The 24,151-nt window shown below is 40.0% G+C and overlaps 1 protein-coding gene across 1 annotated transcript; it reads right to left on the bottom strand.

Moving 5' to 3' along the window:
* Positions 1–312: 312 nt before the first annotated feature.
* LOC143486074 (uncharacterized) lies at positions 313–24,144 on the bottom strand. Its single transcript, XM_076985867.1, has 12 exons — positions 23,958–24,144; positions 23,788–23,859; positions 22,024–22,407; positions 13,399–13,785; positions 13,246–13,311; positions 10,753–11,148; positions 9,007–9,390; positions 8,839–8,907; positions 7,659–8,054; positions 1,124–1,510; positions 999–1,031; positions 313–380 (listed from the first exon to the last, which is right to left on the bottom strand). The coding sequence occupies exons 1-12, from the start codon at positions 24,142–24,144 to the stop codon at positions 313–315; spliced, it is 2,829 nt and encodes a 942-aa protein (XP_076841982.1).
* Between the last annotated feature and the right edge of the window lie 7 nt (positions 24,145–24,151).

The following is a 24,151-nucleotide window of genomic DNA, read 5'->3' as shown; positions in this document are numbered from 1 at the left end:
AATTCACAGCCCTACCAAGGCAATTCCATTAGGATAGCCAGTTTGACTTAACGTCATGTTCTTGCACTGTGGGTGGAAGAAACTCACACAGGCATGGGGAGAAATTCCACCTAGATAGGGATTCAAACCTGAGTTTCAAACCCACTCAGAAGCAAATGTGCATTACGGTAGGCCTGTGCAATTTGTATTTCTATTTTCAATAAAATAAATAATAAACAAGAAACCAAATAAAATTTTACGTAACATAAACAAGAGTTGGCAATTTTTATATCAGCAGCAGAAAATGTTGGAATGAAAAACATGTATTGTACATTACTCTGAAACTGCAATTGTAGGTATACCTGTTGAATTTGCAGAAAACAACGTAGTTGTTGATAATTCTACAAGGAAACACAGTAACACAATCAAATTATAAATGATGAAATATGTTTATGCCTGGAATTACTGAATGACAGATGATTAATCAAAATTTTCTACAGGGGGATTGGCAAAAAAAATTAAATACTAAATCCTGGTGATCATATTTTCCAAGCAGCAACTCCCAGTGCTCCCAATGCACTAGAAGCCAGATTTCAGATTCTCACAAATTTCAGGTTCATGTGTAACAGAAAACCGCAAGATTGAAGACAATTTGGAAAAAGCAAAGAGGAATGGTGGGCTAGAGGGAAATCTACAGGACAGTCCTTGAACTACACCCAATGTTGCTTAAAAAGTCAGACGTGTTTGCTGATTGTTATGTATTTGAATACTGGTATACCCTATGTACAGCCAGAACGCCTAATATCAGTTGGATGATTATATGTTCTTATCAAGATTTTCTAAACAAGGTATAATGATTCAATTCTAGACAATGACATTTATAGAACACACCTAGTGTCTTAAAGCTTCAAAATGGTCTCATGCTGGTACTACAAAATGTAAGATGCATACCATGTTAACTTTCAAGATATCAGTTTGTTCTAAAACTAGTGCAACCTTCTGGTGGTGAAAAGCATTACCTGGGTCAGACCTTGGAGTAATGGTTCTCACATCTGAAGAAGGGACACATTAAAACAAATGTGATCAAACACTTGGAACATGCTTAAAAATTATAGTACAGGGATTACAAAACAAGCAACAGTACCTGCGCAGTAAGCTGCATAACACACGCCTGGATTGACAAACTGGTATACATAATAGTTGCTCGGACATGCTTTGACTTGGATGAAGGTGGAGCTGAAGATACAGCAGTGGGTCCCTGCATTTGCACAGACCTGGCGAGTGACAACTCCATCGTCTATCTGAGGGTGAGCGCCATTGAGCCACAGTGTGTAATAAGTACCACAGCTGAATACATTCACACAGTTCTCTGCCATACGGATGTTCATCCTGTAATAGAGGAGGCGGTACCAGATGTTCCCATTGAAGTTGTTGTCACAAAAGTTCTTTCCTGTTGCGTTGGTGGCTCTCCAGGGCTCGTCCAGAGAAGTGTAAGAAATGCAGGGATCATAACTGGGTTGGCTGAGAACAACTGACATGAAAAGAGTGTAGTGAGCTATGTGTTTCACAATAATATGCTATCAGTCATCTTGTCTGTGTCTCATATTTGCCTGAACGTATCTATACGTACGTATTTTGCACTGTGCTAGTGAACATGGGTGGAGGCTATACGGGTGGAGCCTATACGCGAGTGTGATGTCACAAACACCTAGATACATGTGCTCCCTCAGGCCCCGTCCACACGACGCTGGAGATTTTTAAAAACTGAGGTTTTTGTCTCCGTTTTCAAAAATATCTACGTCCACACGACGCCGGAGATTTTTAAAAACGGAGGTTTTTGTCTCAGCGTTTTCCTAAACATGCGTTTTCCCCGTCCACACGAATACGCCGAGACCGGAGTTTTCAAAAGTCTCCACCTTGGAAGGCGTTTTCAAAAACCTCCATTTTCGGTGACCGAAAACGCCATTTTCGTGTGGACGGGAGGCTGAAACGGAGACAAAAACCTCTGTTTTTAAAAATCTCCCGCATCATGTGGATGGGGCCTCAGTCATGCCCTTACTGGTGCCTGGTTGATGCCTTATTATACCACAGTTAGTTCCGACCCTACAATGTGATTGGCTGAGAGGCGATCTAGAAGTGCCAATATTACGTTATAGCACTGTAACCGAAGCTCTCCATGTATTACTCCACCACATACAGGTAACCTAGCAACGAAGCAGCGTTTACAAGCCAAACAGCGCAACTACAAACAAGCAGCAACATTATCAAAATGAATTACAGGGAGTTTGTTAAATCTATTGGCGTTGAAAGCAGGCCTGCGGCCTCGTGCCTACGACCGCAGCACAGCAGTGCCAATATTACACGTTATAGCACTCCCTCTCGTGTATTATTGCTTCATTGTAGTTACATACAGAAACAGTTGTCTTCCATCTTCCACTAAGGAGAAAGAAGAGGACTGAGTGTCTTCATAAGGATTTAGTGTTATATTGATTACTGATTTAGCTGAAATGTGGTAAGGCAGCCTCTATTCCTTATCCAACTGATCCTAATAATCTCCAGCATATATTGTTGAATATTTGTTTCAAATAAGATACTGAACATTTTCATAGTTGTTTCTAGTGAATAATCCAGTTATTAACAGAACACTACACAGGGGTCCAGAGTGCGACCTAATTTCTCAATGGTGCGACAAAAAAAATCTGAGGTCGCACCAGTGCGACTAGCTGTTTGATGGGGAAAAGTCTCTGTGGTCCCTGTGGTTCAACAACAGACCAGTGTTAATTTCGTTGACGAATAAATTTTGTCATAGTTTTTTTCATAACAAAAACTAAATAAAAACTATACGAAGGGATAAAAACGATGACTAAATTAATGGACATTTTCGTCAACAAATAAAAACGAGACAAAAATATTGGCCAGCGACGACATCCAATCACACCTGATTTAGTTTAGTGAAAGGTAGGGATAAGTTAAGAAGAGATCCAACCGTAACTAATTTAGCGTACACGGAGAGGCGGGACAAAGCGGGTAACCGTCCAATCAGAACTAACGTCTTCACATCGCTCAGAACCCTGGAAGACCATACCAGCCTGTGAACTGTGGTCACTCATGAAATTCAACTCGAAGTTAACTCGACAATGTCAGCAGGGATAAAGATGAGTGGCGATATATGGACACATTTCTCCTTTGACTTTGAGAAAAACAATTCAGTGTGTAAACCATGTGGGACGACGACGACCCCGGGAAAAATACGATAAATGAAACGACATCTGCGGGCTATGGCATTGCTGTTTTTATGGCACACTGTTTTATATAAAATGTAATATGTATTGTTCATAACAAACTCCATGTTTTTTCAGGTAGAGCGGGCCTAATGGTCTTTAATGTTTTGTTATTGTTATGCTCAGGTTCAGGGGTGGGTTTCCCGAAACGTTTGTAACTCTAAGTACTTCGTAACCTCGTACTTACGAATATTCTTAAATTTACGAGTGTTCTACTTCAAAAATAATAGAGGCGCTAATTTCACTCGCGCGGGTTTTAATCACGGCATTATTACATTTGCGTTTATGTGTATAATTAGCCTAGTAGCCTATTTTCTTTTGAAGTATTTACATCGCATATACCACAATGTGTCAACAGAAATCAAATGTACTACTTTGAATTATTTAGCATTATTTTATATCTTCCCAATATTTAATTAAATCTCTCCGTTCGTCATCGTGCAGTCAACAGCGTTTCAGACTCAAAATTAATGTATTCTTTGCAAAGAAATGGATACAAGTTGGCCTATTAAGCTTGTTTTAACTTAACCAATAAAATTGATTGATTAATCGGTAGCACATATAAGTAACTTGGATTAAGGCTAGCAATTGTGCTCGTGTGATGAACATAGCAGCTCTTCAGAGTACTGGACATAATTTAAGAAGACGACGTAATCCACAAAGCCATGTAGTTCGCCTGAATACAGAATTTTGCCCTTAGTTCCACGACGCAGTTACTGACCGCCCTCTGATTTTATGCCACAGACTGTTCTGGAGACTGTTGGTGATGCCCACGGACTAAGCAAAGCTGACATCTAAATGTGTGCATGCTGTTACTAAAGCATTGCTTCGCCATGCAGCCCCCTGAGTCCTGCCCCCTTATTTGTGACTTGACTACAGTTTTTTTTGTTTTTTTCTGAATTTGATGAACTTCCTCGAGCTATTGAAAACAGTAGGCTATACGTTTGTTTTTGGCTCAGTTCACTCGACAGAAAGTTTCATTTTCTCTGCTTGTTTGCCATGGTTTTTAATAACGTGTGAAAGGTTAATTGTGTGCCCTATTTATAGCCTTGATAAAAGCCTACAATCGCTCAGAATTGCAAAGGTAATAATATGTTCTACTCATTTTTTCCTTATACTTGAAATGTCAACACTTATTAGTTGTTTTTATGATTGTCATTTTGCCAATGATGCTTTTGCGGCGTAATTATGAAAAAATTTATGTAAATCGGTGGTTCGGTTTTCGACTAGCGGAGATTTTCCAGTGCAGCTGCAGAGGCGGGGTCAACTAAGAACAACTCCCTTGTCCTTTGTCTGGTATTTTGATTGATTTGGATGTTTGACTGTTTGATCGTTATACCTGGCCTTAGTGTGTTCTTGTTTTTTGATTCATTGTCTGTTCTCGTGTTCCCCTGTCATTGTCATGCCCGTGTTCGCCTGTTATTCGGACTGCCCTCCCGTTATCGACCCGGACTGGCTAAGTGACGACGAGTACGGTATTCCCTTCAATAAATCTCGCTCTTCTCAGCGATTGTGTCCGCCTCCTCGCTCCGTGGCGCAAGCCTCGTTACAGCGTTCTTAAAGTTACGTCGTTCTTAAAGTTGTTCGTAACTTTCTAAGATCGTTCGTTATCGGGAAACCCACCCCAGGTCAATAAAGTTGTTTGGAAATCTGTTTTTGTATATATTGCACATACAAACGATAATATTCTGTAACTGGTTAATAAATTTCATTTTGTGCAAGTGTATATAATGACCATTTATATTTTAGGCAACTAAATTCTAATGATAATTAGTCGACTAAAACTAAAAACAACTCCAATGACTTATGACCAAACATATGACCAAAACTAAATTACATTTTAGTCAAAAGACTAAAACTAAATCAAAAATTGCTGTCAAAATTAACACTGCTCCCCTCTGCCTTTTACCGGCAGGCAGCAGCACACAGATCATCAGATGAGACAGAGATGATAATCAAGTTTAACGTTGCCTACAATATTGCAAAAGAAGAAATTCTTCAGAAGAAAATGGCTTGAACGTAAACCCGACGTACTGCAATGATGTCGCGTGCGACAAATTGTTAGTTAATTATTTACAAGTCAATATTGTCTATATGGACAGCAATAAAAAAAGTGAAACTGGTAAAACTGCAGTGTTAAATGTGATTCAGTCGAAAATTTGGGTGCACCTAACTTTTGTGCTGGTGCACCTAAGAAAAAAAGTTAGGCGCACCAGTGCAACCAGTGCAAAAAGTTAGTCTAGAGCCCTGCTACATCTTGGTGCATTTTGGCTAGTGTACTGAGACATTTTCAATTTAACAAACACAGCCTGCTTTATACAGGTATAGGTGAAGGTGTAGGTGAACCATATAAGAGCACTATAACACTAACAGATGCGAGTTTCATGATTTGATATTTCTGTAACTAAATTTGTATATATCATTACTAGGGGTGGGACGCGATAAAAACATTAATCTAATTAATCAGAAGCTTTGTAATTAATTAATCAAAATTAATCACATTTTAATCGCATTTCAGTATTTAACATGAGAAATATTAATTTAAGTTTGAATGATGAATGAATCAATGAACATAATCATAAATTTCAACATCTTGTTTATTTTTCCACCAGTCTACTACACAGACCAATAGATGAGTGCAGAAAACAGTGCAAACAGTTTTCAGAACACTGGAAATTCTGACCAAAAATTTTGTTTAATTTTGGGAGTTTTGCTCAGGATATTGGAAGAATAAGAAGAACTGAAGTAAATCAGAAGATGTTTTTTAATACCATTTTAGATGGTGGACGTTTTCTTTTATTTCCCAGGCCTCTGCTACAGGCATCTCCATAGTGCCTAGAAGTGGTCTTCTGCATGATCAAAGCCAATGACTGGATCTTCCATTCATCATCTATAATATGAGCTGTCACACCAAGATAATTCTTGTTGCTAACAGAAGTCCACTGCTAAGTTATCATTACTGACCTGCGCGTTAGCCCCAACATGTTTTGCGTTGAGGTGGTAACAAAGGGTGGAAGTGCTCCTGTGATAAGCGAACTCCTTCCTGCATAAAGTGCACTTTTTGTGTTTGTACTTCCATCTGGAAGTTTCTTATATTTAAATTTCCCATCCTCCAGCGTAGCCTCTTCAGTCATCTCCATCATGCTCATCTTATTGTGCGTCCATATAATCTGTATGTCTGGAACTCGTGCACTGAGAAACATTCCGCGATGCGAAAGTGTCTCATGCGTTAAATGCGTTAAAATGCGTAATTTTTTTTTGTTTGTTAATTTCCCTGTAATTAATTAATCGAAATTAATGCATTAAAGTCCCACCACTAATCATTACTTATATTATTTTGTTTGATGATGGTAACAAGTTGTTATAATGTCATAATGTTTAATGGGGCTTAATAAATAAGCAACTAGTCAACTGGACTTGTCCTTGTACCTAACATTAAGGACCAGTGACTGACAGAGACCATATAAACTTGCCTTACTGCATTATTAGGTGATAACTTTAATGGGGCTCAGAATCCCTGATGGTGTCTCTAAATGTCCTGCATGCACCTAGATGATTCCTATTTTGAGACAGTCCTTGTCAATGTTGAGCTGGGATGAAGCAAAAATTTTAGCCTTCTAAAAATCTCTGATGACTGAAAGCTGTAACAGCGAGGTGGCAGCACGATGAGGCGAGTGCGATTTGGATAAACAGACGTTTTTTTGGCTGCAGGTTGCGTGGATAGCACTCAATGAACAGCTGACACATAAATGTGTGGACTCGGATAAAGTTGAGCACAGGACATTGTGTGAACACACTAAACGAGACATGCGTGATGACGAGACGAGCCAGGGGAAACGGATGAACACATGCATGTTGAACCACATAAGGTCAATACACATATGAACATAACCAGATGTAAACTACACCTACACATGCATGTTGAACCACACCCAAGGTCAATACACATATGAACATAACCAGATGTAAACAACACCTACACATGCATGTTGAACCACACCCAAGGTCAATACACATATGAACATAACCAGATGTAAACTACACCTACACATGCATGTTGAACCACACCCAAGGTCAATACACATATGAACATAACCAGATGTAAACTACACCTACACAAAAGGTGTACATGCCCAAAGGGAGGGGCAAGGGTCTGTAACGTGACAAAATTGATTAATTATTTATTAATTATAAATTATTAATTTAATTAAAAACTTATTTAATTCAATTTTTAAAACTTGTTTGCATCTTTGCAAATAACACGTATAATCCCATCCAAATAAGCCATATTCTTTGCTCAGTTTTATTTATTTAATTTTATGCAAGTAGAATAAGTTTAAAGAGACTGAACTAAACCTAAAACTTTTAAAACAGAGAACAGAAATAAGCAGACCTTACCTGTACAGTATGTTGGCATTGGAATAGAATTTTTTGGTTTGACAAGTCTGTAAACATAGTAATATCCTGGGCAGGCTTTAACTTGTACTGGGTTTGACCTGTAGTAATTACACTGGCCATCATTAGATCCATACACATCTCGGGTGACAATGCCATCCTGCCGTAGTGGGTGAGAGCCACCCAGCATAAGTGGAGTGTAACCACCACATGAACTGGAGCGCACACACCACTCAGGAATCTGGGCACTGCTTCCCTGAAGATACAGACGATACCAGCCACTCCATTCAACAAGGGTGTCGTCATGACCACTGTAGGAACTGCTGGTGCTTCTCCAGATGTCACCAAGAACACTGTAGTTATAGCAGGGGTCAAACGTGGAATTGCTTGATGTGATTACTGTAAAAACAGCACGGGGAGCAGATTTAGATAACCTCCCTATAATCTACATTAGAATCACCGGTGTAGATGTAACGTTTTTCAGAAAAGAGTATAGAAAAATATGGCAAAAGCCACTGGAGTACAGTGAAAGAAAAATAATTCAGTTATTTTCTGTACAGCTGACACCAGATTACATCCAAGCCCCATTCATAGCAGATAATTTATATCATGCATCATGGAACCAAACTGTATCTACCAAAGTTTTTAACTTGGGGGGGGGGGGGGGGGGCATCGCCCCCTCAGGCGAGGTGTCATCGCCCCCTCAGGCGAGGTGTCCCACCCCCTCAATGTAAATAATAAGACCCATTTATTTTACAAGAACTTACGTTCACCACCACCCCCACCCCCGCTAAACCACTTACGTTCACCACCCACCCCCGCTAAACCACTTACGTTCGCCACCCCGAAATGTTCTGACGCCCCCCCACTGTATATGTTCTGGCACCAGCCCTGCTTGCAATGCTGTTTTGAATTACTTTTGTGAACAGAATGATTAATTAAAGGAAACTCCATACAAAAAGGACATGGAGAATGATAATACAGTTGTAATATGTAAAATTATATCAGGAGTTAGCTGAGGTTTTCACTTCCATGCATGTAATCCAAGTAGCTCATTTATTGTTTGCCTAAATAACAAGACATAAGACAAATCCCTGCTGTTGAAACTCTGTGTCAGACCCCAAATCTAGAATAATTAAACATGTTATACAGAATGTAACACTGAGAAACACTTTCAACCTACACATTTCTGAGTTTCCGCTGAGTTCAGTTGGCACAGTCACTGTGGCAATGGGAGTAATGCTATTCACATCTGAAGATGACATTAAAATTAGCATGAATAAATGAATATTTTGACAATATATGTAAAACATATATAAAGCTTAAATAACACAATAGACAACAGCACTACCTGCACAATAGGCTGCATTGCAAAAAGATGGTTTGATAAATTCATAGACGTAATAGTTGTCTGGACAGGCTTTGACTTGTATTGAGCTGATCGAAGAACAACACCCAATCTGATCACTCCCACAGACCTGTCGGGTGACCTGTCCATCATCAATCTGGGGATGAGAACCATTGATCCACAGCGTGACCTCCGTCCCACAGCTAAATGGATGAGTGCAGCTCTCTGGCATATGAATGCTCTTCCCGTAATAGAGCAGTCGGTACCAGCCATTCCAGTTGAAGTAATTGTCACAGATGTTCAACTGAGTTGAATTAGTGGCTCTCCAGGGTTGGTCCAAAGAACTGTAGTTACTGCAAGGATCATAACTGGGCTGGCTGTACACCACTGTAAGGGTAAAACAGTGTTTCTTAATGCCTTCTCATAAATGTTTTTTTAATAAAATGTGTTGATATCTTATTGCAACACAGTCTTTTTTTTGTATCTATCCATCCAGTGTTACTCTAGTTCAGTAATACTCTACCCTCCTCTGCTAAACCTGTATGATCTGCTCCATGTTATCTTTGTACCTCATGCCTGATATGAAATGATAATTTAGTTTATATAACTGTGACGGGCAGGGAGTGTGAAATAAAATGGAAGCGGTCATGCCAAGTCTCAGGGAAAAAGGAGGGTTTAATGAATAAAGTGTGCAAACCAAAAACCCGTGACTCGATCCGAATTAAGGATATAATAACCAGCAGTCAACTAGTACAAAGACAAGACATATATAGACAGACAAATGACCATCAGGTGAGGCAGATCATAAGCCCCGCCCAACTGAGAGACGAACACAATGCAACAAAAACAGGACAGGACGGGGGCGACCGGCAGGGGGCCCTCCGTACTGTGACAATAACACATTAAGGAACACAATACATGTCAGGAAAGGACTGCATTATAAAATCAACTCATTATAAACACTAACTTGAACAAAAAGTAAACAAAAAAACTAATATTAAAAACAAGTCCCACCAATAACTACAAAATAAATTTCACTAATCATGTAACAGATAACAAAAAATGCCTAAAAGCAACTGGATGGAAAACCATAGTGTTCAAGAGGTGGAATTAAACCATACGAGATCAGAGAAGTAGTTACGCCATATAGAGCCACAAAAACAAATGACGAAACCTTCAATTCAACTCAATAATGCCTGGTTACCAGTGCAGAGAGGCACTTACAGGGGTAATGGTTTGCCTTTTCCTGGCACCTATCACATATTCTTGCAACTACATTTGATTCAGCCACAGGCAGGAAAAGTTCAGCTGACTGGTACCCATGAAAACCTTCATGAGGTCCTCACATGTTTCAGCTGTAGCCACTGCGGTGACTGTAAGAATCTACTATAGTATATTACAATATAGTGTGCTATATACCAAATAGTACAGTAACGCTTTAATTGCAATTAAAATAATATAGGGACTGGGATTTTAAAAAATGATTATATCTGCATTATAGAATGTGTGGAATTTATATGGCATGTTTGTAGGATCTGGCGTGGTAATATTAACCAAGCTGGGTATGTGCTCGCCCTGTTATTGTGGGTTTGATATTTTGAGTCCTGATGATGACATGTCCACCCATGGCCAGGAGTCAAGCTAAACATTTTGCTGCAATCAATTAATCAATAAAGAAGCTCTTGTAATTAATCCATCTACCAATAACTTTTACTGTACATGGATACCTTAGGGAACAGCATACATTACCTGTACAGTATGAAGGCATCAGAATGGACAAATCTGGCCTGACAAGTTTGTAGACATAATAATGTCCTGGGCAGGCTTTGACTTGTACTGGGTATGACCTGAAGAAATGACATCTGCCACGATATGATCCATACACATCTCGGGGGACAATGCCATCCTGCCGTAGTGGGTGAGAGCCACCCAGCATAAGTGGAGTGTAACCACCACATGAACTGGAGCTCACACACCACTCAGGAATCTGGGCACTGCTTCCCTGAAGATACAGACGATACCAGCCACTCCATTCAACAAGGGTGTCGTCATGACCACTGTAGGAACTGCTGGTGCTTCTCCAGATGTCACCAAGAACACTGTAGTTATAGCAGGGGTCAAACGTGGAATTGCTTGATGTGATTACTGTAAAAACAGCATGTCAAGTCAAGTCAGTTTATTTGTATAGCACATTTAAAGACAACGAGTGCCAGCCAAAGTGCTGAATGGGGAACAGATTTAGATAACCTCCCTATAATCAGTGGGGAACCGTCAGGGCCCTCTATGCTCTCTCAGAGGGCCTAAAATATTCTTAAAACATTTATATATATATATATATATATATATATATATATATATATATATATATATATATATATATATATATATATAATGTTTTAAGAGGGCCTCGCGCGCTGTCGGTTCGCGAGGTCGTGCACCTCTCGAATTTTGTAACTTCGCGCGCGCCGCGCTTCAGCGCGATGGACAAAGTCATGTTTGCAGGGTTCATACACCTTAACAAGGTGGAATTAAAGCATTTGTACATCACTTTCAAGGTCCATTTCAATATTTTCCAGCACGTTAAACTTAATTAAGTTAAATATTTATACATATACTCGAAATGATTCAAAATAATTCGCTTTTTATCACATTATTTAATGGTTGTTTATTTTCAAAACGCCCAATCTTAACGTCTTCACGAGAACTGTTCAGTCAGACAGATATTTGTTGTGAAACGAAGTAGTTACAATTTCAAGCATTTTCAAGTACTTTACCCTAAATTCCAGCACTTTTCAAACATGGAACACAATGCAACTTTAAAATTCGTCAGGTAAATGTTTTTCCTTTCTTTTCTGCGCTCCAGATTTCTGTATTTACTTTAACTATCCACCACTGTATTTCTCGCTGTTGGGCGGATACCGGCCGGCTACAGTCGGTGCTAGATCAAACCATTTTCCAGTGGGAGGCGGGGGTGTATGCACTTAATGGAAAATATGCAGATAGGTAAAAAACATATATATTTGAGCCATTGAGCTTATTATGAGTACATAATTTTATATTAATGAAAGATTTCAAGATTATTTAAAAATTATAGACTTTAAATAAAAAATAAATTGCTGGGCTCTTTGATGGGCCCCCCTGGACCCGGTTGTCCCCCCTGTATATATATATATATATATATATATATATATATATATATATATATATATATATATATATATATATATATATAATATTATCAAATTTTATTTTATCTACTTACAGTTTTACAATCGACATCTAAACAATTACAAAAATATAAGCAAATAAAATATTCAACCGTGTCTATTCAATCTGTGTTGGAAGGTGAGGGGTTAAGTGGAAGCCTGTGAGCCTGTGTCTCCCCCTATCAGGACTGTGATGCCCGCTGTTCGTTTACAGAGGGCCTGGCAGTTATAATTCAGCGCAATACCAGTTTCAAATGACAGTAAAATTGACCAATCATATATTCCCTCTTAGTGCGCGGGCTTAACTGTATGATAATTTCCGCCCGCTGTGGCGATGCTAGCTGTCGTTAGCCTACCGCCGCTAGCTGACTCCTGACTTCCACCAACCCAACTACATGCCCACTGGATCCAATTCCTTCCACTCTGTTCCAGACAATTTCAAGAAGTCTCCTTCCATTTATCTTTGCTATCATCAATAACTCCTTAGTTTCGGTATATGTACCCACTTGTGTTCAATACAGCAAGGATGGTACCAGTGTTGAAGAAAGCAACACTCCACAGCTCAGACATCAGAAACTACAGATCAGTATCACTTCTCTCTTTTCTATCAAACACTCTGGACGAGCAGTCTATGACCAAAAATCTCTTTTCTTCACTGAGAACCATATATGCTTAAATGACTGTTTTGAATGACTTGTGTAAACAGAATGCTCTAAAAGAATCTCTGTCTAGAAAGATATGGAGAATGATACTAGTTGTAATAGGTAAAAGTATATCAGGAGTGTGCTGAGGTTTTGATTTCCATGCACATAAGCTAAGTAGCTCATCAATTATTTGCTTACACAAGAGGAAATAAATTTACCTACAAATCCCTGCTATTGAAAGTCTTTTTGTCAAAGACCCCAAATCGGGAATTCTGTAGTACATAATTACTAGTATAGTATATAATTACTTTGAAAAGTTATACTCTTTACCAAAGTGTTTATGATCATTTAATATTAAACCATATATGTTTTCATAGTAACATTTAACATACTTATGTCTAAATTGAACTGAGCGCTAACAGTCATTGTGCTGTTGATCTGAGTGATGGTGTTCACATCTGAAAAATAAAACAAATCAGGATTAAAATATAAAAGTATTAAGAGTGATGGAACATATCAGAAATGTTATAAATCAAAGTGGATACCTGCACAGTAAGCGGCATTGCAAACATTAGGTGTGAGGAACTTGTAGATGTAATAGTTGCCTGGGCATGCTTTTACTTGTATTGAGGTGGAATTGTGGTAACAGCAGTCACCACCTGACTTCCCACAGACCAGGCGAGTGACGACTCCATCCCCTAATTGAGGGTGAGGACCATTGAGCCACAGAGGGATCTGAGTTCCACAGCTGAATATGTTCACACAGCTCTCTGGCATATGGATGTTCATCCCATAATAGAACAGCCGGTACCAGCTGTTCCCGTTGAAGTTATTGTCACAAAAGTTCATTCCTATTGCATTAGTAGCTCTCCAGGGTTGGTCCAGAGAGGTGTAGTTACTGCAGGGGTCATAACTGGGCTGGCTGAAGGCAACTGTCATGGGAGACATTTTTTGGAAACCTCAATAAGAGAACAATTGCTCTCTTATAAAAAATGTACACATTTAGTTTTGTAGGAAAGTCACAGGAGTCACTTGAATTCATAGGCTTAAAAAAACAAAAAGGTTGAAGGCAAATTATTGCAGATTTTTAGGTATTGCTTGACATTGACTCATTTGCTGAAGATTATCCCTGGCATTACAGTTCTTTACAATTTTAAGCATAGCTAAACTAAAATTTATCAAGGAGAAGTAATGAAGAAATGTGATGAATTTTGAATGCAATCCCTTGTAATCCCCATGATTAGCAAGCTTTATGTTATTATCCTTGGTTACAAGTTACAGACAGATCTGATGGTCAGTAATCCAGTACACCTGGGTATACAGTGGAGGAAAAAAGTTATTTGATCCCTTGCTGATTTTGTAAGTTTACCTACTAACAAAGATATGAACAGTCTATAATTCTAAGGGTAGGTATTTTAACAGTGAGAGATAGAATATTTAAAAGAAAATCCAGAAAATTACATCCAGAAAAATACATATATAAATATATACATTTATTTGCATTTTGCAAAGAGAAATACGTATGTTATCCCCTACCAAACATAAGAGTTCTAATCAGCTCATTACCTGCAACTGTCTTAAATCGTCATCTGTATAAAAGACACCTGTCCATAGAAATGTGCCATATTTGTCAATTGTGATTTTTCACCGCAATTGAAATTTGTCCTCCACTTTTTACCCATCTGTGCAGTTAGGATACACACACACACACACATACACTAGTGATTATCTAGGGGGCTGTGGTACACACATGCCCAGAGCGGTGGGCAGCCCTAGCCTGGCGTCTATGAAGCAGTTGGGATTAGGTGCCTTGTTCAAGGGCACCTCAGTCATGGCCTCAGGCCTGGGATTCAATTAATCAGTCAGACTCTAACCTCTCCAACATGGGCAAGACCAAAGGGCTTTCAAAGGACAGGGTCAATATTATAAACCTGCACAAGGCTGGTATGTGCTACAAAACCATAAGTAAGATGCTGGGTGACAAGGAGACAACTGTTGGTGCCATTATAAGAAAATGGAAGAAATACAAAATGACGGTCAATCGACCTTGATCAGAGGCTCCATGCAAAATGTCACCTCATGGGGTATCCTTGATCATGAGGAAGACTAAAACTACATGGGGGACCTTGTTAATCATCTTAAGGCAGCTATGATAATAGTCACCAAGAAAACCATTGATAATACATTATGCTGTAATGCAGGGGTCGGCAAACTATGGCACGCGTGCCACCGTTGGCACGTCGAGGCATAATCACTGGCACGTGACACGCTGGACCAGCATCAGCAAAAAAAAATTAATAATGAAAAATCTCAGACAGAGAGCACGATCCTCCAATCGAAATCGCTTCTCAACGCTCTGCACTCAACACCCGCCACAGACCCATGTTTAACTTTGATGCGCAACATGGGTCAAAAGTGACCCGGCTGAGTTTTTATTTTCTATATCTTTGCAATAAATCAATTTAATCATTCAGCCTTCAAGGTATTCCTCAATTAACTTGTTTTTGATCATCATATATCCTTAATTTATTTTTTCATTTCTTACTTTTTGAATAAAAACCCTTTTTGTATCACTACCCCTCTAATGCACAACATGGGTCTAAAATGACCCGCATTCATTTTCTATGTTACTTCCAGACCCTCCAGAAAGTTGCGATGTTGCGATTTGCAACTTCAACGCAACTTCAAGCAAACCCCACGAATTCAGGGCGGTGTTGCAACTTCAGCCAATCACCGCAACTTTCCCGCAAATTTGACCAATCACTGATGTCGTCTTGATGTGACGTCGACAAACTCCCGCCTTACCTCCGTATATACGTTCAAGAGGAGCAGACTGAAAGCAGCATGAGCGACGAAAATAACGGCAAAAAGATCGGGAAAAGCAGTATCCCGGTACACTACATGAAAACGGGGATAAACTGTCTAGATCCGACCCGCGAATTGATTATCTATGGCCCCCTGGATGATATTTAATTACTATTAGAACCGGCCCGCAGGCCACAGCCGCCCGATGGTGTTTTGCACCCACAAACACTACATTCACCACAATGCAACGGTAGCCCGCGAAGTCACTGCAGCGCACGCAAGCGGCGAGGGTCTGAGATAAAGTTTATAAGTTTAAACTTTGAACTGAGATAAAGTTTAAAGTCAGAGATAAAATTTATTTATCTCTGATCCATATCTATGAGTTATTAGTTCGCTCTGGCGCCAACCACTGGCGATCGATGTCGATATAATACTTAATTTGTGTCCATTTTACAGGCCGCCCGGTAACAACTTACGTTCGCTAACCCCGCCCCCCCTCCCCGTCAACAATTAATGTTCGCCCCCCCCCAAAAGGTTCAAATCTCACTTCAAGCGATCTTGAAAAGTTGGCAACCCTGAATAAATAGGTAAATAGATAATTAAAATGGACTACTAAATAGAGGAAACCATACAACATTTACTCCCTATTGTAATGTACTCACAAAAAAGCAAAAACACACCGCAACTTCCATCGCAATTTTTTTGAAAAACACCCGCAACATCAAACATTTTAGCCCGCAACAATCACAAAAAAGGCCCGCGAAATCCTGGGGGGACTGTACTTCATGTTTGGCTGAGTGTTTCTATGGTATATGTTTTAAATTAATAAATCATTAATCATTTTCTATCCCAATTTTGCAGTAAATATCTTGTTTTTGTTTAATACAAATCTTGATTCTTATTTTCCTTTTTTACTTTCAGAAAAAACACATCTTTTGTATTTATACATCAAGTTTACACACATGGGTCACAAAAGACCCACATGCATTTACCATTTCATAACTCACCACAGCTCCCATCACACAAGTATTGTTTTTTCAATTGTTCTAACATTACTTTAGAAAATATTTTGATGATCTTTGGGAAAGACAATTGTACATACTGTAATAACAAGGGATAACAAGGGATCAAGTGGTTTAGGTTACCTTGAGGGTGAGTACATTACTTGTAAGAAGGTCACAAGTAATTATTATATGCTAGCTAACTGTTGAACCTCGAAGAGGCCTGTGGTTCTCTAGTACAACATGGTGGGTGTTTCCATCCTCAATGTCTACACCAACTTCACCTGCACAACACCCTGGTGATATGGGTGGTGTGAATTCACCTGCACAACACCCTGGTGATATGGGTGGTGTGAATTCACCTGCACAACACCCTGGTGATGTGGGTGGTGTGAATGCTGCATGGCTGCTATTCATCAAGGAACTGAGCAAAAATCTTGTCATGCCACATATGAAGAGGTACATGGAGGGCTCACCCAAACTCCAAAAGCATGTGCTTGAGGCAATGGGAAGATGTGGGTTACAAAAACAAACCACAGCCACCACCCACCCTCAAAAAGACATCCCCAAGGAGGGCCAACGAAAGAGGAAGAGGTGCGCTCGCTGCCCTCTTCCCAAAGACAGAAAGAGGAAAAGGTCCAAAGACAGAAAGGCCAGCCAGCCCAGGGGGCAGGTGAACCAAATGCCTGAACCACCTCAACTGACTCCTCTCTACAAGATGGAGCAGCGAGACTACTCTGAGTCTCTCCCGGATGACCGTACTCCTCACCTTATCTCTAAGGGAGACCCGAACACCCAGCAGAGGAAACTAATTTCAGCTGCTAGTATTTGCAGTCTCATTCTTTGTCTCATTGTATTCATGATCTCATACTAGCCAAAGCTTACAGTATGACCATAGGTGAGACTTGGAATGTAGACCAGTAAAAACCCTTCACTACAACGGTCCGTTACAGCGTTCACGACACTGCAGAGGCTGCACCGATCTGCCTGTCACCCACCTGTTTTCTGCTCACTGTCCTCACCCGAGCGTCTTTTCACCTGTCCCTCGTCCCCTTGTCTGTGTTTGTATTCAAGTCCAGTTTTCTGTTCAGCCTTTGTTGCATCATTAGTCTTCCACACTAAGTGTTGCGGTATTTATCTTATAGTCATCATAGTCAGAGTCATAATCTTAAGGTCTTGTTGTCCTGTCCTGCTTTCCCTATTTGTCTTGTTCTTCCATTATCTGTTTTTGGATCTTGCCTATACCCTTTATTGGTTATTTTGAAGATGCTTCGTTTAAATTTCCTCTTCCTTTGATGTCTGCATTTGGGTGGTCACTTTGAAAACCTGACATTATGTGTGTGTGATAAAATGAAAAATATGTGGCAAAAACCAAATAAATGTTTGACCCCACTCACTACTAAAGTAACAACTTAAAACTAGTTATTATTGGATTATGTTACTTTATTTTATATCACATTTGGATGAAGGGGTCATTTTGACCCATGTGTGTAAATTCAATGTACTATTATAGAAACTATTTTTGTTCAATAAGTATTAAAGTACAAATGAAAATAATGATCAGCAGTGATCAAAAACAAGATATTTAATGAATACTTGAAATATTCAATCATAAAAGGAATAGATTCAAAAGACAGGAACACAGAAAATCCCTACCAGCATTATATGACACTGGATATGAATGCGGGTCATTTTTGACCCATGTTGTGCATTAGAGGGGGTATGCATATGTTGTGCATCAAAGAGTTAAGAAGCATTTCGAGACAAACGAAAGACACGACAAGACATATAAAGATCCTGAAGAGCCGAAGCCGTTAAACGTGCCATGGCTAGGTATGGCAAACAGTCCAGCTATCCTAAAATAGGGTGACTAATTTTCCCGGGACACATCCGTATTTCACGTCCTGTCCCGGGCATCCCGGGTTTTTTTTAAGTGAGGAAATGTCCTGGTTTTTAAATTACCTTCATTGGACTATTAAAATTAAAATTTACAGGCACTAAGGCCGCACGGAGCTGCGTGTGACGTAATCTCTGAACCGCGTCAAGGCTGAATTATTTATTATGGATTATACTTTCGCGAGTGACCGTAGCGCGCGACTCCGCACACCTCGCGTGAACGGCGGAGGCGTTTATACTTGACGCATCACATTCTTTGCAGTGTTGTCCGAAATGATATGTGGTAGAATAAAGAAACACCCCTCAAAAACTGGGGAAGGAACATTCACCTGACGAAATGTTAATTTTGCATTGTGTTCCAGGCTTGAAAAGTGCTGGAATATATGCTAAAGTGAGGGCAGCGTGAATGCAGACAGCGTGACTGTCAGTACGCAACATGCAATACACCCCCCCCCCCCCCCCCCCCGCTTTATTTGTTGATAGTGGCACATTCATTGTTTAGTAATGTTGAAGTTGGCACTCCATGTCTCAAAGGTTGCCGACCCCTGCTGTAATGGATTAAGATCCTGCAGTGCCTGCAAGGTCCCCTTGATCAAGAAGGCACATGTACGCAGTGTTGTATAAACTATTAGAGGGCCATACTTGAGTAAACGTACAAGTACTCTATCAAAAAATTGACTTGAGTAGAAGTTGAAGTGTTCTTTAAAAAATTTACTTAAATAGAAGTACAGAAGTATTCAGCATTTTTTGTACTTAAGTATTGCAAGTTTATTCAAAAATGTATTACTCAAGTACTGAAAGTAAAAAGTACAAGTATTGTGTTTTGAATTAATTAAAGAAAGCCATCAAAGTTTGATTATTATGTGTTTTATATATCACTTACAAATCAAATATGTCAAAGACCACAAATACAAGCGTTCTGTAGGCCTATGTACTAAAAAAACTGGGCTTAACACTTCGTACACAAAAAACAGATAACCTATGTCCCGCTATGTCGTAGGTTTGGCGCAGAAGTACAAGTTCACCTTAATTTAGCTGAGAAAATGAGGTGTATTTTGGACCTAAAAATCGTCCGTCGGATTCTAAGGGTGAGCCTACTGCCCTGCGTTTACCCTCAATAAATGCCCTTCCCCTATAAAAACACTACACTATAAAAATTAGTCAGCATGAAAAGAGACACGGCTTACTGTTGCTAAAAACACAACTCAGCGTGACATCGCCTTTATGATTGCCAGTTAATGTTAAGTGAAAACTGCAGCACGCCATGAACATAATTAGTTTAGTTAGCTAAGATATCTAACCTAACCAGCGCTTACTGCACTTTTCTGCTGTTACCAAACACGGTACCATCTCTTTTAATGAGATAAAAAGCGAATTATTTGGAATAATTTCGAGTATATGTGTATTTGTATAAATATGTAAATTAAGCTGAAGGTGCTGGAAAATACTGAAAATGGACCTTCAAAGTGCCGTACAAGTGCATGAATTCCACCTTGTAACTTCGCACACACAAAAATCGAGAGGTGCACGACCTCGCGACTCGACAGCGCGCGGGGCCAACGCGCATGGGCGGAGCCACCGCGATTGCGTCATTTTTGCCACGCAGACCCTTGCGGCAGTCATGACGTGTGAAGTGAACCTAGATTACGAAGCTCAAGTGTTCAGTGAAGGCAGCAGCAGAGTTAACGTAACGAGTAACTATACAGCACGTAAAAAATGTATCGGAGTAAAAGTATTAAACTAATGGAAAATATGTAGTGAAGTAAAAGTGGAAGTAGGAGAAAAAAATAATACTCCAGTAAAGTACAGATACAGCATTTTAGTACTTAAGTACAGTGGTGAAGTAGTTCTACTTCATTACTATACAACTCTGCATGTACGCATGTCTGAAGTTTACCAATGAACACCTGGATGATTCTGAGAGCGATTGGGAGAAGGTTCTGTGGTCAGGTGAGACAAAAATTGAGCTCTTTGGTATTAAACCAACTTGCTGTGTTTGGAGGAAGAGAAATGTTGACTATAACCCAAAGAACACTGTCCCCACTATCAAGCATGGAGGTGGAAACATTATGGGAGAATGGATGGAGCCATGTACCATAACATCCTGAATGACAACCTCCTTCCCTCTGCCAGGACATTAAAAATGGGTTTTGGCTGGGTCTTCAGTCATGTCAATGGCCCAAAATGGGTTTTGGCTGGGTCTTCAGTCATGTCAATGGCCCAAAATGGGTCTTGGCTGGGTCTTCAATCATGTCAATGGCCCAAAATTTATTCAGGGAGCAACACTGATGTTCGTATTTATTTAGGTGAGCTGTACGGATAGCGCACATTTAACACAACAACGTACTGTGAGACTCTAACAAAGACGAGCAACAGGATGTTACACACACACACGCTTTATACACACAGTCTAACAAGCACCACGTGAAACTCATTAGACTAACGACACGAGTGAACACACACACACACACACACACACCCAGCCACACCCCCCAAGGTACACATACTGACTACGTAGACCAGGGGTACTCAACTGGCGGACCGCGGTCCGGATCCGGACCCGAACGCAGTCCTGTCCGGACCCAATCTCATTCCTGATTAACTGGATACGGACCCAAAAAAACCGTAGCATTTATTTCAGGGCTATTGAAAAAACACTCCGTCACGAGTGTTACGTTCGCCACCCCTCTCAACAACTTACGTTCGCCACCCCCGCCGCACCGGACCTCAGGTCACAGGTATCTGCCAAAATTGGACCGCGGACCAATTTAGTTGAGTACGCCTGACGTAGATACATGCCCCAAAGGGAGGGGTCCGGGGCTATAGCGTGACACAAAACATACAGCAAAGGCACCAAATGAGTAGCTCAAAAAGAAGCACATTATGATCATGAAGTGCTCTAGCCAGTCTACAGACCGTAATCCCATAGAAAATATATGGAGGGAGCTGAAGCTCAGAGTTTCAAAATCTTAATGATTAAGGGATGATCTGCAAAGAAGAGTGGACCAAAATTCCTCCTGACATGTGTGCAAACCTCATAATCAACTACAAAAAACTGATGTTTACCAACAAGGGTTTTGCCACCAAGTATTAAGTCTTGTTTGCTAGAAATAAATAAATACTTATTTCTCTCTGCAAAATGCAAATAAATGTGTATTTTTTATACAATGCAACTATCTGGATTTTCTTTTACATATTCTGTCTCTCACTGTTAAAATAAACCTACCCTTAAAATTACAGACATTTGTGGGAACCACTATCCTTCATCATTAATTGATAAAGACATCTTAGGAAACATCAGACCAGACTTGTTTGCATCTTTGCAAATAACACGTATAATACCATCCAAATAAGCCATATTCTTTGCTCAGTTTTACTTATTTAATTTTATGCAAGTAGAGTAAGTTTAAAGAGACTGAACTAAACAAGTAACTATTAAAGCAGAGAACAGAAATAAGCAGACATTACCTGTACAGTATGTTGGCATCGGAATTGAATTTTTTGGTTTGACCAGTCTGTAAACATAGTAATATCCTGGGCATGCTTTAACTTGTACTGGGTTTGACCTGTAGTAATTACACTGGCCATCATTAGATCCATACACATCTCGGGTGACAATGCCATCCTGCCGTAGTGGGTGAGAGCCACCCAGCATAAGTGGAGTGTAACCACCACATGAACTGGAGCGCACACACCACTCAGGAATCTGGGCACTGCTTCCCTGAAGATACAGACGATACCAGCCACTCCATTCAACAAGGGTGTCGTCATGACCACTGTAGGAACTGCTGGTGCTTCTCCAGATGTCACCAAGAACACTGTAGTTATAGCAGGGGTCAAACGTGGAGTTGGCTACAGGGCAAACAGATCAGTTTCAGATAAGTTACATTTAGAATTCCAAATTTGATATTTGCCATATATATGCCCCATATATATATGGGGCACCGGCTCTGCCCACTGAGAGGCAGGACTGGGGGTTGGTACTTGAAGAATTATGTGAAATGCTGATGAATAAAGAAACTTGCAATGTTAAGCTAACATGGGATGTCATCTCCTTATGTCATATAAAATAAGTACGGACAGTACATGGTGTCAGAAGTAGAAGTTACTCATGTCTAAAGGAAATTTACATCATGGCGAAGTTTAATCCACCAAGCGAATTCAAGTTTCAGAAACAGATTACATTGCGTAGTCACTGATAGCTTGGGAATTGTTGGAAATTAAATTGTGTTTTATAAGATAAAGAAAGCAAGTAAATAAAAGTATTTGCTAACATTTTACTAACATTCCATATGCTGGTTGAAAGTGTGTTGCTGATGTCTTGACAGCAAGTGAATGTTCGGTGACAAAGACGAAGTTATTTTGCATTGTAAATCTTTCTTTTAAATTACGAGTTACAATGTCATGTGATATGTTTTACAAGACTACTGGCTGAGTTTGGATTTAGAGGCTGTGTGATGAGAGCAGTGGTAAAGGAGTTGTCAGCGGTAGCTGAGAGATCTAGTCAGTGGGTGTGGCTAAGAAGGGCTGAGGTTAGGTGGGGTAAGGATAGTACTTGAAGAGATAAATTGTTTGGTGTGTGTGATGTTGGGATATGGGTAGGATTGTCACTTGGCTTTTCCGATAGCCGTCTGGTAGCAGGGTTGTTGGTAAATCTTGTGATGGGCTACATTGTGAGCTTGGAGGGGGGTGGGTCTGGGACGCCAGACTCTACTGATGAGCCTTCTGGAGGTGTTGGGGGCTCAATTCATCAAAACACCAACGAAGGGAGGTGCCTTCCTGATGACCCCAAGGAAAAGCTTGCAAGGTATTGTGTGTGTCCATGTCACTTTGTTTTGAAGGTCAATCCAGGTTTGTTTGGTGGTCTGAGTACTTGGCAGTTGAGGCAATGGACCATGAACAGAGTGCGCTTTGCTTCTGGATCCTTGTCGAGCCAGTATCAGATTGTAGCTGCTGCTGTGTTCTGTTCAAGCAACTAGTGTGTGCATAGGGTGTGTGAAATCTATCTTGTCTTCTTAGTAGTGTTGGTAGTTGAGACGATGGGTCATGGGCATAGTAGTAGGTATTATTAGATCATAGTCGTTGGTTGGTTAATACATGCTAGCCAAGCCTGTTGCATGACTCCGGATGTTAGGTGCAGGATTTTATCATCTTCCTGTATTATGTTACTTTACTGTATATAGCATTCAAGGTTTTTGGTATGAGGAAAATATTTAAACTAGGATATCTTACACATATATATAGCAAATTCTTCCTCAGTAGATGCAGTTGTTGTAGGAGTGACTGGGGTTATGGTGTTCACATCTAAGGAGAGAACATGTTAAACAGTGTAACCATAATCAGCTTAATACCAATTAGCAAAACAATATACATCATCAATACAAAAACATTAAACAAAGTACCTGCACAATAGGCGGCACTGTGGAAGTTTGGACTGACAAACTTGTATACGTAGTAGCTTCCTGGACAAGCTTTGACTTGAATTGAGGTAGACCACCAGCAGCAGCTAAATGTAGAATAATAATAATTATAATTATAATTATAATAATAGTCTGTTCCACAGACCTGGCGGGTGATCACTCCATCCATTATCTGT

Source organism: Brachyhypopomus gauderio, unplaced genomic scaffold (assembly GCF_052324685.1).
Source record: "Brachyhypopomus gauderio isolate BG-103 unplaced genomic scaffold, BGAUD_0.2 sc44, whole genome shotgun sequence".
NCBI lineage: Eukaryota > Metazoa > Chordata > Actinopteri > Gymnotiformes > Hypopomidae > Brachyhypopomus > Brachyhypopomus gauderio.
Note: the sequence above shows the minus strand (reverse complement) of the source record. Positions and strands in the feature narration are given on the sequence as shown.

Excerpts from the sequence above, each read along its gene's own strand:
- LOC143486074 (XM_076985867.1), bottom strand. The coding sequence starts at position 24,144 with ATGGATGGAGTGATCACCCGCCAGGTCTGTGGAACAGACTATTATTAT. Across the intron at positions 22,408-23,787 it reads AGAATTTGCTATATATATGT|CCAACTCCACGTTTGACCCC; the intron begins GTAAGATATCCT and ends TTTGCCCTGTAG. Across the intron at positions 9,391-10,752 it reads GATGCCTTCATACTGTACAG|TGGTGTACAGCCAGCCCAGT; the intron begins GTAATGTATGCT and ends TTACCCTTACAG.